Source organism: Bison bison, unplaced genomic scaffold (assembly GCF_000754665.1).
Source record: "Bison bison bison isolate TAMUID 2011002044 unplaced genomic scaffold, Bison_UMD1.0 scf7180017864068, whole genome shotgun sequence".
In the NCBI taxonomy this organism is placed as follows: Eukaryota; Metazoa; Chordata; class Mammalia; order Artiodactyla; family Bovidae; genus Bison; species Bison bison.
This window is the reverse complement of record NW_011494640.1, coordinates 10543479-10560373: the sequence shown is the minus strand read 5'-3', so window position 1 is coordinate 10560373 and position 16895 is coordinate 10543479. Positions and strand designations below refer to the sequence as shown.

Genomic DNA, 16895 nt, shown 5'->3' with positions numbered 1-16895 from the left:
GTCCCATGACAGTATCATACCTTCAAAACACCACGGGAACAGAATAGACCCTCAGGAAAGAATAGAAGTGCTCAGAGCAGATCTAAAGTAGCTGAGTGGAGCAGGATGCAAACAAATCTCAGTGTTTTCTTGAAAACAAACAAATGAAAGAATCTGCTTGACTAATCTGATGCTGTAAATAATGGGGAAGGGTAGATGCAAAGCCGCGTAAAATGCTTGTGTTAGGTCCAAATTAAAAGTGGATTGAGCTGCAACTTGCTTTCAAATGGAGATGTCAAGGAACTAATAAAAAATTACAAAAATTGATTTTCTAAATTGCCTTCTGTATGTGAATTAAATATGGCTGACAACATCAACAATATTACATATTTTAAAAAATCTGAGCAAAATATAATAAGCCCTTGTTTCTCAAAAAGGGGTATTTATAAATGAAATAAATATTCTATTCACAACTTCTCTCAAAAGCCAAATTATCTTTTTCTCCTTGGAGTGAAAGAGAACTACTTTCAGTGCAGAGAAGCTTATGCTGGGGAAGATTAAGATGCCTTAAGTGGTTTTCTATCTCACCCTCTGTAATCTTCAAGATAATGGCATATAAAACAGCAAAAAAGAAAGGACCAGAAGAAAACCAATGGGACATTTTAATAACCGTGAAATGCAATGTTAAGTCATTAAAATGATAATCAAGAAGTAATCGTATTCTTCTTCTCACTCCTCAAATCTTCCTTTATTTTCCTGAAATCAGTATCCCTGGTGACTGATACAGTTTCTTTGTTCATTCAAGCTCACCACAGTCTATCTACATGACTTCATAAATAAAAGGAAACTGGAAATATGTCCTAATGCCATCCGATGTGCTTAATGAGTTGTGGCAAACGGATTGCTTTTCACACTGCTCACCTAGAAAAGCTTTGAAATAGATACTTCAATGAAACCACTAAAGCCAATGGAGGATGGAATATTGAAGGGAGTTATCCAAGCAAAATATGCCACTGTACCTGTTCTGTTGCTGGCATTTTTGACAGAATTTTGAAGAAACAGGAGAAGAGCCACACAACATCAAATTCAGGTTAGTGGTATTGGTGGCTACTATCCATGCAATCCTTTCCATTCTCTGTATGTTCATTCGTTCAAATACATACTTGTTCAATACATACAAAAATATATTGGCTATTTTCTATGTGCTAGGTAGAGAGCACTAAAAAATGTTCAAGTGACGTGCTTGCCCCCACGGAACTTACATTCTAGTGCAATGTAATGTCAGGAAACAAGCAATATAACGTGCAATACATATATATATATGCAATATATGTATTACATTGGAGTATGAAATGGCAATCTAGTAGTCTTGCCTGGAAAATCCTGTGGACAGAGGTGCCTGGCAGGTCACAGTCCATGGGGTCACAAAGAGTTGGCCATGGCTGAGTACATATACACACGTTTGTATAATACACCGTAGCATCATGCAGTAATATCATTCTTGCAAATGATATCAGAACCTAGTTTTTGAGATGTGTCACACATGTTTAATTACTCATGCACATGCTATATTTATTCTGTGTTTTTTGGCGCATCTTTCCATAGGTGAGAAGCTCTTTGAAGACAGGAACCACATCTAATTTATGTTTGGCTTTCCCACAAAGCTTTGCATGTAGCAAAATTTTCCATATATATTTGCTGAAATAAATGCTACATCTAAATTTCACGGCTTAAAATGACACACATCTATTTTCAGAGTGTTTCTTCTGCCTGTTGGCTTATGTAGGATAAATGTATTGATATGTATCTATGCAAGCATACCCACTAGATATATGATCACCAAAGTATTTCCTTGGGCATCTTTCTGTAAATCTGGATTTTCCTCAGCCTCAAATCTAATTTTTCCACTTATTAGCTCTGTTACTTGGGCAAGTCACTTTATCTCTCTGAGCTTTATTTTAATAAATTGAGACAATAATAATGCATTTTCCTTAACTGTTGTCAAATACTATATTAGATGAAGAAGATTACAAGTGTCATTCTGGTTTTTATTTTTATCACGGGAAGTGAGATTCTTAACCACCAAGGTTTGCTGGGGGGTTTATAAGTTATAGGTGACTTCTAAATTTGTTTTCATTGGCAGGTACACATTTTTTTTTTCCTTCCCATTATGACTGCCTTTACGTGGGCACACACAGTCTGAGATGCTCTGTGTTATCTCACACAGGAGAAGGAAGTGACCCTACTTCCTGTAGTGGTCTGGGCTGCAGAAAGCATCTGAATGTTTAGACTTTGGTTAAGCCTCAAAGGCCATTATCTTGGGACCTATATTCACAAGGTAGCAGATCCAGGACCTAGGAGGTAGCAGATCCAGGACCTAGGAGGAAACTAACAATGTTCAGTTCCAGATGCGTGCATGCGTGCTCAGGTATGTCTGGCTCTTTGCCACCCCATGGACTGCAGCTCACCAGGCTCCTCTGTCCATGGGATTTTCCAGGCAAGAATACTGAAGCAGGTTGCCATGCCCTTCTCCAAGGGATCTTTCCAACTCAGGATCAAACCTGGGTCTCCTGTGTTGGCAGGCAGAGTCTTTACCACTGCGTCACCTGAGAAGCCCATTCAGCTTTAAGCCTTTATGTATAAAGTGACTTCAGTCATTGTCACTGTTAATATTGGGGCACTGAGTAGATGGGATTCCTGGGCTATTTACTCCATTCAGAGTGGCAGTGGCGTCCATCTGGGATGGATGGATGGATAAATGAATGAATGAGTGAATGAATGAATGAATAAATGAGAAGACTCTGAAGGAACAAGACAGGATAGATTAGGCTTAAATAGCTCTTAATCTCAGACCAAAACTGAAATAGCAAAAGTTGGAAGTTTTGCTTCAGACTGGAAATGAGGGGTATAAAACAGATCTAGTACTGTTTCATGACACTACAAAGAGTGGAAAACTACTGTAAGGTCTCTATTTTACCAAGATCAGGAAATTCCTAACCATAAACATCACCTAAAGTCTCTGAGGGGCTTCCCTGATGGCTCAACAGGTAAAGAATCTGCCTAAAATGCAGGTGACACAAGGGACTCGGTTTCAATCCTTGGATTGGGAAGATCCCCTGGAGGAGGAAAATGGCAACTCACTCTAGTATTCTTGCCTGGAAAATGCCATGGACTGAGGAGTCTGGTGGGCTATAGTCTGTGAGATAGCAAAGAATCAGACAGGACTGAGTGACTAATGCTTGCAAAGTCTCTGAGAATTTTGGGTAGGAGTTTCTCTCTACTTGAAGTAGCCCTTAAAACATATTTCTGAGAATTCCAAGCCGTGTACTCCTAGGAAAAATGGTGCTATAGAATGGGTTTGAATGAAGCAAACTAAAACGGCTTATTCACGAAAGAGTGTTATGAGCTGGAACGCACTGAGAATGCTGGGTGGTAGGCAGCACTTTCTGAGGCAAACTGTTTTTCTTCTCTTTTATTCAAGTGAAACTGACAATGATTCTTAATAAAATAGGTCTGACTCATTCTATTATTCATTTGCTTTGTGCTTCTGTGCGTACGTTTTTCATCTTCAGGCACATTTTGTACCTGAAAGCTTGCTAGAACAAAGACTAAACTGGCACTGTATCATTCAGAATCTTCTTTTCAGATGCAAAAACTTGTAAGTCAGAAAGAGCTGTAAGCAAATATGTAAGAACTGGGATCCAGATACAAGGTGACAAGGACCTAGATGTCTATCTTCCCAAAGGGATCTCAAGAAACTAAAGGTCCCTCCTTCTATAAAGGATAACAAGCTTATGATAAAGAAGAATATAAATACAGGGATATAGAGCTGAACTCTTTAAAAGATAGAGTACATGATCCCCAATATGTGAATGATTATTTATTGGAAAATGAAGTAGGATTATTCAACTCTGCTTTAATATGTAGAATCTACCTTGGGAATTCCTACCTATGTGCCCATTCTTTTCTATGCATTCTTATAGCCAACCCAGAAGAGTTTATCACTGTTCTGTGCTCCTAGAACATTCCATAGAAAGTACATTTATACCACCATTATAGCTCTTGAGAAACTGTGTAATAGTTATGAGCCTATGTCCTCCTCTGGTTATGACTTCGGCAAGGAATTCCTAATGCCTAAACACATTTCTAGCATGTCATAAGTACTAAGTAAGCTTTTTGGATGAGTGAATAAATGAATGAAGAAAGAAATGGATAAATTAGCCAGCTTGAAGTGTTAGTCAATCAGTTGTATCCAGCTCTTTGCAATAACAGGGACTGAAGCCCGCCAGGCTCCTCTGTCCATGGAATTCTCCAGGCAAGAATACTGGAGTGGGTTGACATTCCCTTCTCCAGGGGATCTTCCCAACCAGGGATCAAACCTGGGTCTCCTGCATTGCAAGCAGATTCTTTACCATGTCAATCAATATTTTCTAGAAGGGCTTTCCCATGATGGGATGTTTAGCTCTCAAAGTTGTGACTTTTATAATTAATGGAAAGACTGGGAAAGGCTGGCTGAGGACACACTGTCTCCCAGATCCTTTTTTACTTTAGTTTTACAGATGAAACACTGGGAATCAAACAGCTTGAGTAACTTACTCAAGGCTCTTATATAGTAAAGGGTGAAACCAGAATTCAAACATCGACTTGTATACACCCCACTCTTATGTTTTTCCTTGGAAGACATTCTCTTTCCAAGGCACTGCTTAAGCAGAGACTGAAACATGGTCTAAAAGGTGATGGAGAAGAGGTGAAAGGTCAGATTAGAGCACTAACTGACTCTGTGTTCAACAGAGTTATACCACTCTTGGAAGAAGAAATTACACAAGAATCTATGTCTCTGCAAACTTAACACCTAGCAAGGGATACAATGATACTTCTTAAAAGATGATGACTCATTGGCTACAGCAAGTTTGGAGGTACAAAGGGAAAAGAAAATATTCAGTTTTTCAGCTGAATGTCTATAAAATGTAGTTATTGATCTTTAAATCTATTGTTAAAGTCTTACTTCATATTTCTAAAGCCAAAGAGTCTCCTTTGTGACCAACAATAGAAAACTATCTCCATCTTCCATTAAGATCCTTACTGCCCTTTCCATATGGAAAGTTGGCAACTGTGTTAGAAAGCAATTATCTTTCATTTCTAGTGGAGGGCTCAGCAACACTTAATTAATTCTTTCCCTTTAAAGTTCAGTATTATTACTTTCTGGAGAAATTCCAGATTTTAACAGCTAAACCATCCAGAAATAGATGAGGCTTAAGTGACTGAAGAGAATTCTATTTTGCATCCATGCATCTGAGGGCCCTTGGTATGACTCCAAGAGGCAATCTAAGCCATGTAGCAAGCTATGTGAATGCCCACGGTTTGGTGGAAACACAAAGAATTGTTCCTAGTGACTTGTGATCAGAAACAGAGTCCTCAATCTCAATGAGCCAGCGTTTAATGTTAAATTGGAGGGAAGACTACTGAAACACTTGACTGCTTCAATTTTTACATGAGAAAGAATAAAAATGTTCGATCATCAGAGTAGAAAGAATAAGATGTCCAAATGAGGCGTATGGAATTTTTCTGCTTCTTTTTGCCAAAATGGTCCATATCAAATTTAATACTAAGGACAATAATTTGAGGACAAATTAGTGCAGAAGAGCATTGTTGGTTAAAATTGCCATGTCTGAGATTCAGTTTCTGAGATTCAACTCTTGAGAACCAATGCAATATAATCCTTGCCCTTGAAGAAACCTGCTCTTAGAAGGAGGATGATGTGTATATACACTGTAAATTTACAATTGCAATATTACCTAAAAATGAAGGTAACATTCATGAAGAACTTTCTTTGAACTATGTGATTTACATATAAGCATACTGTATTCTTTAGCTCAGTGGATCTCTACACTGTAGCTATACAGGTGGTCATTTTCCTCTTGTCCTTGCATATATCAGACTTGCTCTGGCCTCAGGACATTTGTACTTGTTGCCCCTGCTCATGTTTTAATCTCTAGATCAAATATTTTCTCTTCATAAATGTTTCTATCACTTCTGGAGCATAAAGATTCCTTTCCAACTTCACCATGTGTCTCTCCCCATTCTGTAGCCTTGTTCATTTTCTTTATTCCAGATTTTAACAACTATTCCATTCCGTTATTTCTTTTTTTTTCCCCCCTGCCTATTTTCTGTTTTCCTTACTTTATTGAAGTAAGTTTTGTGAAAGCAAGTCTCTAGGCTGCCTTCCATCTCCACTGAATCCTTAAGAGTCTGAAATAGTTTTTGGCTCATATCAGGTACTCCATAAATATTTTTAGAATGAATGAATGATGATTGGATGAATGCATTTTTCAATTAAAAAAACTCTCAGGGAAAAAGAGATTTCTACTCACCTGTACCACACCTGTACAGGAATCCAAAAAGATACAGCCTTTGGGTTCTTTGGATATTTTTTCATCTTTGTAAAAATTCATGATGTAGGAATTATCTGGCAACTGAGTCAGCTGGAAGAAGCGCTTTTTGAATGACTAAATAAAGGAAAAAAATATGAGGAAGTAGTTCAAATTCATGGAAATTAGAATTTTCTAATTCCTTCAAGAATACTACATTTCTTGAGCACTGTTCTGAGAACAGCATCTTCCTTTCTCATAAATAAAATATGACACGAAACACAAACTCAGTGCAAATAGCTCACCTCAGTTGTGTGACTAAAGAGGGGGTGGGTGTCACGAAAGGTGGCAGAAACGAAAATGAGTCTCTATGTCTCCTTACCCGAACAGTAACGGTGTTGTTCACGGTGCTGTTAAAATTCCCCTTGTAGAGCCAACCAGACTTGAAAACTCCGGTCCCTCCCGTTCCCCCTCCGCCCTTGGAAGATGAGTGGGAAGTGGTATCCTGTACAAAAGGCATCATTAGCATCACAGCAATCTTTGTGAATCCCAGATCTTAGACACTGCACTTAAAAATGAGACTCCCTTTTTCTCTGACTCATCTGAAATAATCATGTTCAATTTCAAAATAAATGTGATTCGTTTTGTCTAAAAACTCTCACACCAACGGTTACTGCAGCTTTAGGAGAAACTAGTCTGAATTTCAAACATGTTAGATAGGACCTAATTATCCTCATGTTTTAAACATTTCACTCTCAACCATTTACTTACTTCATCCTTATCAGCATCTTCATGGTCAACCTCAAAGGAATGTGAAGGAAGTTTCTCTGGTTTGTATTCTGCTCTGATATTAAAAAAAAGAAGAAAAAAGATTCTGATTTGTCATTTGAGACATTGCTTTCAGCTGAGTAACAGCTTCTTATAGACTTTTATAAAATAATGTTATCTCACGTGGGGCCATTTTCTTTGGAAGTACTAACTTGCCCCCTACACCATTATATCTTATCTCCAGTAAATAAATCTCCATTTTAAATGACAGAGTTACTATTTACACAGATTTACACATGTCCTTTTTAATTAGATGAAGGCAAATGGGACAATTTTAAGGCCTTGGTGATTTATATTTTTATTCTTCCACATTTTGAAGTGGAATATAACACAGCAATATTTTCATTTTTTTTTTTCCTTTTGCTTTTATGTGACATGCTCAAGGCTTATAGGATGGTCATTTGAAAACCAGCCACTACTCTGGCCACTAGGCTGTGCTGGTCCCCAACCCTGGTGTCTCCCAAAAGTCTGCACCAACGTGACTTGGTGGCATTTGTGCTCACTTTAGGCATTTCCATGGTAGCACAGAAAACACCTCTCAGTCAGAGCATTGCTGATCAGCCCAAAGGAGCAAGAGTGTTCACTTGGCTCTACAAATGGTAAAATAAGACAGAAATAAATGTTCCTTGACTTAATTCTATCTCATAACACATGGTTGAATGGAACCCAGATAGAATCATCCAAACTTCAGGTATTCTTTTATACCAAGCTAGAAAATCCTACATGAAGGATTTGCAAGGTAGAACCTTTTCTTTGAAATGACTTATATTATGTAGAAGCAACCCATGAGCACATTCAGTATTTCCATTGCAAATGGTTTCCTATGTTGGTGGTATTCCAGACAGTAAGGTGAATAACCAAGGACTCTTTATATGAATATACATACATGAAAGTTAAACTATTAATCGCTCAGTGGTGTCTGACTCTTTGCGACCCCATGGACTGTGGCCTCTGTCCATGGTATTCTCCAGGCCAGAATACTGGAGTGGGTAGCCATTCCCTTCTCCAAGGGATCTTCCTGACCCAGGGATCAAACCCAGGTCTCCCACATTACAGGCAGATTCTTTACCAGCTGAGGCTCAAGGGAAGCCCAAGAATACTGGAGTGCTAGCCTATCCCTTCCCTAGCAGATATTCCTGACCCAGGAATTGAACTGGGGTCTCCTGCATTGCAGGTGGATTCTTTACCAACTGAGCTATCAGGGAAGCACACTTATACAGGTATTCATAGAATCACCAAACTGTTCATTCACATAGAAATTCAGTGGATTCAAATGAATTCAAAATATCCTTTACCCTTCTTCTGAAAGACCTAAAAATGCCCATTCCTACTTCACAGTAGAGGAAGTCAGAACACAAAAAGAACAGTAACCTTGCTACTAAATTGTGAAAAGCCTGAAATCAGAACCACGGTCTCCACACCTGATAAATGTGTTTTTTTTCCCCTCTATTGTGGTAAAATATACATAACAGAAGAATTTCTATTTTAACTATTTTCATGTGCACAGTTCAGTAGCATTAAGTAGATTCATACTATACGCCCATTGTCACTGACCATCTCCAGACCATTTTAATTCCCAAACTGACTCTGTATCCATTAGACAATAACTTTCCACTTCCTCCTTTCCTCAGTCCTGGGCTATCATTGTTCTTACTTGCTGTCTCTAGGTTTTTGACTATTCTAAGTACATCTTATGAGTGGAATAAGGCAACATTTATCTTTTTGTGTCTGGCTTACTTTATTAGAATAACGTCTTCAAGGTTCATTCATATAGTGGAGTGTACCAAGAGTTCACTCCTTTTTAAGGCTGAGTAATATTCCATTGTAACCTGATAAGAGTTTGTGCCCCCAAAGTAATTTCCACGAAGGTATCCTGAATCCACAGAATTAGGACCCTTTCCCTGTAGACTCTGAGTATACGTCTCTTATGATGTTTGCCTGGTTCTGTTATTTGGACACTTGTCTTAGCCCTCCATCTGATTATACATTTCTTAAAGCCAGAGACTCGAATGAAGTCCCGTCTACATCCTAGCTTTTTTTCTTTCCTGTTGCAGACATACTCAAGATTCACTGTTGATTGAATTATTGATAAGCAAGGTGAACAGGGATAATATGAAAAGGCATACTTTAAAACTTTGTTTTTGTAAGGGATCGTGGTGATATTCTTTTTAGCAGTGGACACATTCTGAGTGATCAAAATCCTGAGACAACTCCAACATGTTAAATAGGTTTTTATTTATTTATTTTAATTAATTTTTATTGGAGTATAGTTGCTTTACAATGTTGCGTTAATGTCTACTGTACAGTAAAGTGGATCAGCTCTTTGTATACATCTATACCCTCTTTTTTGGATTTCCTTCCCATTTAGGTCACCACAGAGCACTGAGCAGAATACCTTGTGCTATACAGTAGTTTCTCATTAGTCATCTATTTTATACACAGTATCAATAATGTGTATATATATATATATATATATATAAATCCCAATTCATCCCACCTCAACTTTTCCCATTTGGTGTCCATATGTTTGTTCTCTATGCCTGTAAATAGGTTTTTAAAAAGCATCTTATTATTTATTTTATAAATAAATACTGAATTTACTTTATAAATTTAAATTATTTTATAAATTCAAATTAATGGAAGTTGCTTGCTACCAAAATTCATAACTAATAAATATAAAGCTATTCTGGTGTACACAGTACTTGATTATTATAAATGATATATGGAGTCTCAGTTCAGCCCTAATTCCGATTTATTTCTCTATTTTGTTTTGGTTGCATAGTCCTGTTAGGACATTCCAGCATCCATAGATGCTGCTGCTGCTACTAAGTTGCTTCAGTCGTATCCGACTCTGTGCGACCCCAGAGACGGCAGCCCACCAGGCTCCCCCGTCCCTGGGATTCTCCAGGCAAGAACACTGGAGTGGGTTGCCATTTCCTTCTCCAATGCATGAAAGTGAAAAGTGAAAGTGAAGTCGCTCAGTGGTGTCTGACTCTCAGCAACCCCATGGACTGCAGCCTACCAGGCTCCTCCATCCATGGGATTTTCCAGGCAAGACTACTGCAGTGCGGTGCCATTGCCTTCTCCGATCCATAGATAAATAGCTGTAAATAGTAACAGTCTAATTTAAAAGCCAGAGGTTTAAAAGAAGAGTGGTAGGAAATGTGTATTTCAAAGTTATTAACCCCACAGGTTCTGACACATGGTCAGTGATCAATAAACATTTGTTAATTAATGTGTATGAATTTACTTGCTATGTGTTAGTCCAAATTTCAAAAACGTATTAATATATAATACAACCTTCTTCATCCATGATTTATCTGAAAGCTGAAAAATATATACCAAGAGTGCAGAAATTCTGTACTAAAGTCTTAATATGTACTAAGTAGCACATTTGTTGTTGTTTAGTTGCTAAGTTATGTCTGACTCTTTTGCGACCTCATGGACTGTAGTCCGCCAGGCTTCTCTGTTCATAGGACTTCCCAGGCAAGAATAATGGAGTGAGTTGCCATTTCCTCCTCCAGGGGATCTTCCCGACCCAGGGATCGAACCTATGCCTCCTGCATTGGCAGTTGGATTCTTTACCATTGAGCCACCTGAGAAGCTGGAGTAGCACATTGCTTTTTATTAAATTGTATGCACGTATAATCAGACTTTTGTACACAAATACCAGGGATCCATGTCTCATCTAATCTTGCTGTTTTGCTGAGAAGATGAGGTTCGTAACAGTTACTCACAGAAACACATAGCGAAACAGATGAGGTCAGACACTTTATCTCTGAAATGTTACTTCTTGTATTAAGGACAAGTAAGTCTAAACCATCTTTAATAAGCATGTTAAGTATGATGGCAGCCATTTTTCTCTTCCAAAGGATTCCTGGTGTATCTAGTTCTTTCTGCTTCTTGCAAAACCTTAGAGATACTCAAGTCCATCTGTGCCAGCTGCCCTGATGTTAACTTGTTCTGCCTCTTTTGTTAGGGCCAGGTGGTGCTGATGGTAACGGACCCACCTACCAATGCAGGAGACGTAAGAGACACGGGTTCTATCCCTGGATTGGGAAGACCCCCAAAGGAGGCATGGCAACCCATTCCAGTTTTCTTGCCTAGTGAATCCCATGGACAGAGGACCCTGGCGGGCTACGGTCCATAGGGTTGCAAAGAGTTGAACACGACTGAAGTGACTTAGCGTGCATGCATGCAAATCAGAGGGCAGAACACTGATGTAGCAGACCACACTGTTATTTTGGGACTCCTGAGAAGTTCCTTCTATCACACCTAAAATTCTCTTCCTCTCCTTAACAATGTCCTGACACTCCTTGAACCAGAAGCAGTCCCTTTTGCCTTTTCATTTGATTGGCAAAAGAAAACTGTGAAACACGACCCTTTCCTCAACCTCTGCTCCCGTGACAGGTGACAGGTTGCCTGAGATTCAAAGGCAAGTTCAAAGGGCTGATTTCAGAGCAATTACTTGAAGTATTTTGTCTGTAGAGGAGGAGAAATGAGTGTTCCAGAATTCTTAAAATGATGGCAGGGCAGTAAAGGCACTATTAAGAAACATCCCAGGTGAAAGATAAAGGGATGAGTAGGGAAAACTGAGGATATGGCAACAGAGACAACTTTGAACACAGAAGGTCAATATTTGGCCCCAAGGTGGCCCTAAACTATATGCTAGTCCTTCTCTGTCCGTCTCCCTTTGACCTGGACACTATTCATTTCTGAACTCTTTATTCTGTCATCTTTTTTCATGTGATTTATCCTTTCTTCTCTTTCTCATAAAAGAATAATTTTATAGATATTTGATAATTGTGGCTTGAAACAGTGGCCATGTTCTACAGTCTATCATTTCTGCAAAGATATTTATAAAAGTGTAAAGAAAGGAGAGAAGGAACAGCCTTTCAAATTAGTAATGAAATAACAAAGAATTAAGGAAACAAAGTCGGGCTTTCATGAATCTCAAATGTATAAGGCTAAATACTTGTGAGGCTTTTTCCACAAATCTCTCAGCAGAGAACTGGGAATTGAGACAACCTTAAAAGGACAGACACAATTTCACAAAAGTCCATGATCTTAAAGTGACTTATGCACAGCTTAACTCAAAATGCTGTATCCACAGTTCCACAGGGATTGAACCCAAGTCTCTTGCATCTCTTGCAATAGTAGGCAGGTTCCTTACCACTGTGCCACCTGGGAAGCCCCCAGATATAGTAGATCCACACAAAGGAATGTTGCTCAGAAGGAGAAAGGATTTACCAATACATGTAACAATGTGGGTATCACTCAAAAACATCATGCTGAGTCAAAGAAGTTGGAAACACAGTAATACATACAGCATGATTCCAATGTGATGAAGTTTTAGAACTAGTAATACTAATCTGTAGTGAAGAAAATCAGAACAATGGTTGTCTCTGGGGAGAGAGGAAAGTAGGGGTGAGGACTGACCAGGAAGGGGCAGCTATGGGCTCTTTGCAGCTGATGATTATGTCCCTTATCTTAGTAGTGTTTTCAGATGCACAGGTATGTACATAATTAAAGCCATCCAATGGTTCACTTACAACGTGTGTCTTTTCTCCTAAAGTTTCCCTCAAAAGAAAAAAAAGTAAACTATAAACATACATATCTCTAGCTAATGGTATGCATTCTAAAGTGTTTAGAAAGGCAACATACAGTGTGTTGATATTTTAAACTCACTTTGAAATGGTCAAAATAGAAGACGGACTGATAGACAGCTAGATGCATGGGTGGATGAACAGATAATGTCATAAAATACATATACAGCAAAAATAGCAAAATGCAAAAGATACATTCTAGATGGTAGGAATATGGGTGTTGATTGTATAAGTTTTCCAAAACTTTTTGTATGTTTGAAAATTTGCATAATAGAATATAGGGGGGATTTTTTTTTAAAGTGTTGAAGAAATTATCTAAAGAGTGATGAACATGACATCTCTTGAATTTTTTTAATACCAAGAAAAATTGAAAAAAAATGTACACTATTGATACTCCGTGTAAAACAGACAACTAATGAGGATATACTGTACAGCACAGGGAGCTCTACTTAATCCACTGTGGTGACCTGAATGGGAAGGAAGTCCAAAAAGGGGAGGGGAACCTATGTATATGTATGATTCACTCACTTTGCTATATAGTAGACACTAATACCGGAGAAGGCACTGGTGACCCACTCCAATACTCTTGCCTGGAAAATCCCATGGACGGAGGAGCCTGGTGGGCTGCAGTCCTTGGGTCACAAAGAGTCGGACACGACTGAGCGACTTGACTTTCACTTTTCACTTTCATGCATTGGAGAAGGAAATGGCAACCCACTCCAGTGTTCTTGCCTGGAGAATCCCAGGGACGGGGGAGCCTGGTGGGCTGCCATCTATGGGGTCACAGAGTCGGACATGACTGATACGACTTGGCAGCAGCAGCAGCAGACACTAATACAACACTGTAAAGCAACTATACTCCAATAATAATTAATTAAAATTATACAAAAATATGTGCAACTATTCTCAAATGCTGAGGATGAATTTCTCAAGTATTTTCCCCTGGCATTTCAAGGACAGATGATTCTGAAAAGAGAGAAAGGGGCTTCATACAAACACTGAAAACAATTTTTTAAATTTGTAAAGTTTCACAAGTTGTAATGTTACAATACTACAACTTGTGAAGTCTCAAAACTCTTTCATAAAAACCAAATTTTCTTTAAGCTTTCCTTTTTATCACTTAAGTATTATGATACAAAAAATTATATGATAGACAGATAAGACCAATAAGGTCTCTAGCAAAACAGAGCCACTGCATTAATCCTTAGTGATATTCATGCAGACCTTATTGTTCATTAAAAAATACGTGCAGATTAGTGAATGTCAATTTAGGTCATATCCCGGGTAGGGGATAGGTCAATGGGAATGCTCTTTTACTGTCAGATTTTCTTAAATCTAAGTTTGCTTGATCAAATTCACTATGAGTTGAGAGTGGTCTTAATTTTTGGAGGCGTTCTTCCTTGTCACTAAATGATCCAGTTACCAGACAGCACCTGTCACTTAGAAGACCTGTGATAATGCCAACCATGTATTAGAAATTAAATCCCCAAGTGGAGAAGGCTCGCGCTCTAAGGAAGGAGAGAGTAGATAATAAAGCATAAATTAACAAGATAATTTCCCAGGATGGAAATGGTTTTGAAGAAAATTAAAGAGAAGAAGGCCTCTCCCAGGTGGCTCAGCTGTAAAGAATCTGCCTGTTAAGCAGGAGACGCAGGAGATGCGGTTTTGATGCCTGGGTTGGGAAGACTCCCTGGAGGAGGAAATGGTAACCCACTCTAGAATTCTTTCCTGGAGAAAGAATTCTTTCCTCTGTCCCAGGGACAGGGGAGCCTAGTGGGCTACAGTCTATGGGGTCTCAAAAGAGTCAGATATGACTTAGCAACTAAACAACATCAACAAAGAGAAAAGAACGATCAAGGCAGAGGTGGTAGAAGCCAGGTTTAGAAAGGGTGGTCACAGAAGGCCATTTCCGTTGAGAAGGAGAAGAAGCCGTGCCTGTGATGATCTGGGGGAAGATCATCCTGGCACAGTGAATGGTGAGCAAAGATCTTGAGGAAGATAGGCTTGCAGCCAGCATTCAGGAGAGCCTCGCTGGTGGGGCTGGAGCGCAGAGAGGGAGGGAGAGAGAGGGGAGGTGAGGTTAGCCTTGTAAGAAAATGCCCTGGAGTGCGCTGGCAGAGCCTTTGGACCACTGCTGAGGCGTGGGGCTACTGAGAAGTCTTCTTTCCCACTCCCCTTCCCACTGACCCACAGGGCACAGCATTCCTGTTTTTATCGCTGCTCAGTTTCACATCTCTGGGGCCGTTAATCAATGACTGGTCTCTCTTCTGGAGATCATTTAAAGATAAGCCCCTCTGCTGGCTGAAAGTAAAATTCTTCCCCCAATGGCACTGTGGGCCTTTGGGCTCCAAGTTTAGAGAGCTCAGCAGGGACTTCACCCTCTGGTGTCTGGATCCATAGTAGCTGCCATTTTGGTCAGTCTTATTTCTCATTTTTACACCCAAATTACCTCCTATGCCCCAAACAAGGAGTGTGGGGATACTTGAGTTGAGTGAGGTTGGGGACAAGTTACCAACCCTTTTAGTGGTCTGGTTTGCTTTATACAACAAGGAAGACAGTTGCTACTCCGTGGGATCATGCGAATTAAATGAGATAACATAAATACGGCACCCAGAACATTTCAGCTCACAGTGGACACTCAAGAAGTATTCTTTTATTAAAAAAAAAATTTTTTTTTGTTCCAAATCAGTCCAGCTAAACTGGTTTCATTTTATTTGCTCTTCTGTCAAGAAATATACTTTATGAAATTTTCTTCCTTATATCTACCCATCTGTGGTAAAACTTCTAAATATGTCGTATTATTCCTGTATTTTACCCTATGGATTAACAAAATCTGTGGCATCATATTTTTTGTTTGTTTCATAGTTTTAAAATTGAGATATAATTGATAGATGATGTTAAACTAGTTTTGGGTGTACAAAGAAATGATTCTATATTTGTATATATTGTGAAATGATGACCACAGTAGGTCTAGTTAACATCGTCATCATACGTAGCTATTAAAAATTTTTTTTTTCTTGTGATGAGAACTTTTAAGATCTACTCTATTGGTGACTTTAGAATACTTCATAGGGTATAGTTAACTCTAGACACCAAACTGTACATTCCATTTCCATGACTCATTTATTTTATAATTGGAAGTTTGTACCTACTGATTTTCTTCGCCCCACCTCTGGCAACTATCAATCTGTTCTTTGTATCTGTGAGCTTGTTTTCTTTTCATTTTGTTTTAAAATTCCACATAAGTGAGATCCAATGGCATTGTCTTTCTCTGACTTATTTCACTCAGCATAGTGCCCTTAAGGCCTACACATGTTGTCAAAACTGACAAACTGCGTTCTTTTTATGGCTTAATAGTATTCCGTTATGTATATATGCCACATTTTCTTTTTCCATTCATCCATCAGTGGACACTTAAGTTGTTTCTGTGTCTTGGCTAGTGCAAATAATGCTGTAATGAACTTGGGGGGTGCGTACTTCTTTTTGAATTTTTGTTTTTGTTTTTTTTCGAATAAATACCCAGAAGTGGAATTGCTGAATCATATGGTGGTTTTAATTTTAATTTTTTGAGGACTCGCCATACTAGTTTTCATGGTGGCTGTACCAGTTTACATACCCACCAAGAGTGCACAGGGTTCCCTTTTCTCCACATCCTTAGCAGCATTTGCTATTTCTGGGTGGTTTGATTATAGCCATTCTGTCAAGTGTGAGATAATTCATTGTGGTTTGATTTGCATTTCCCTGCTGATTAGTGATACTGAGCATCTTGTCATGTACTGGTTGGCCATTTGTGTGTCTTCTTTGGGAAAATGTCTAGTCAGATCCTCTGCTCATTTTAAAAATCAGATTATTGTATTTCTTTCTTTTTTTTCCATTGAGTTGTACAAATTATTTGCACATTTTGGATATTAACCTCTTATCAGATATATGCTTTGCAAATACTTTCTCCCATTCAGTAGGTTGCTTTTTCATTATTTTGATGATTTCCTTTGCTGTGCAAAAGCTTTTAGTTTGATGGAATCTCACTTGCTTATTTGTCCTTTTATTGCACACACACACACAAAAATTGCCAAAACCAATGTCAAGCAGCTTATCACCTATGTCTTTTCTTTTT

General features: G+C 38.7%; 1 protein-coding gene across 3 annotated transcripts in view; it reads right to left on the bottom strand.

Moving 5' to 3' along the window:
* DOCK10 (dedicator of cytokinesis 10) overlaps nucleotides 1–16895 on the bottom strand; it is a 240864-nt gene that overhangs the window by 120600 nt on the left and 103369 nt on the right. For all 3 annotated transcript variants that reach the window (XM_010837054.1, XM_010837053.1, XM_010837055.1), the window contains exons 5-7: nucleotides 7119–7191; nucleotides 6730–6852; nucleotides 6351–6485 (exon numbers count right to left, since the gene is read on the bottom strand). In XM_010837054.1, coding sequence (XP_010835356.1) covers nucleotides 6351–6485; nucleotides 6730–6852; nucleotides 7119–7191 — 331 coding nt within the window. The remainder of the gene's footprint in view (nucleotides 1–6350; nucleotides 6486–6729; nucleotides 6853–7118; nucleotides 7192–16895) is intronic.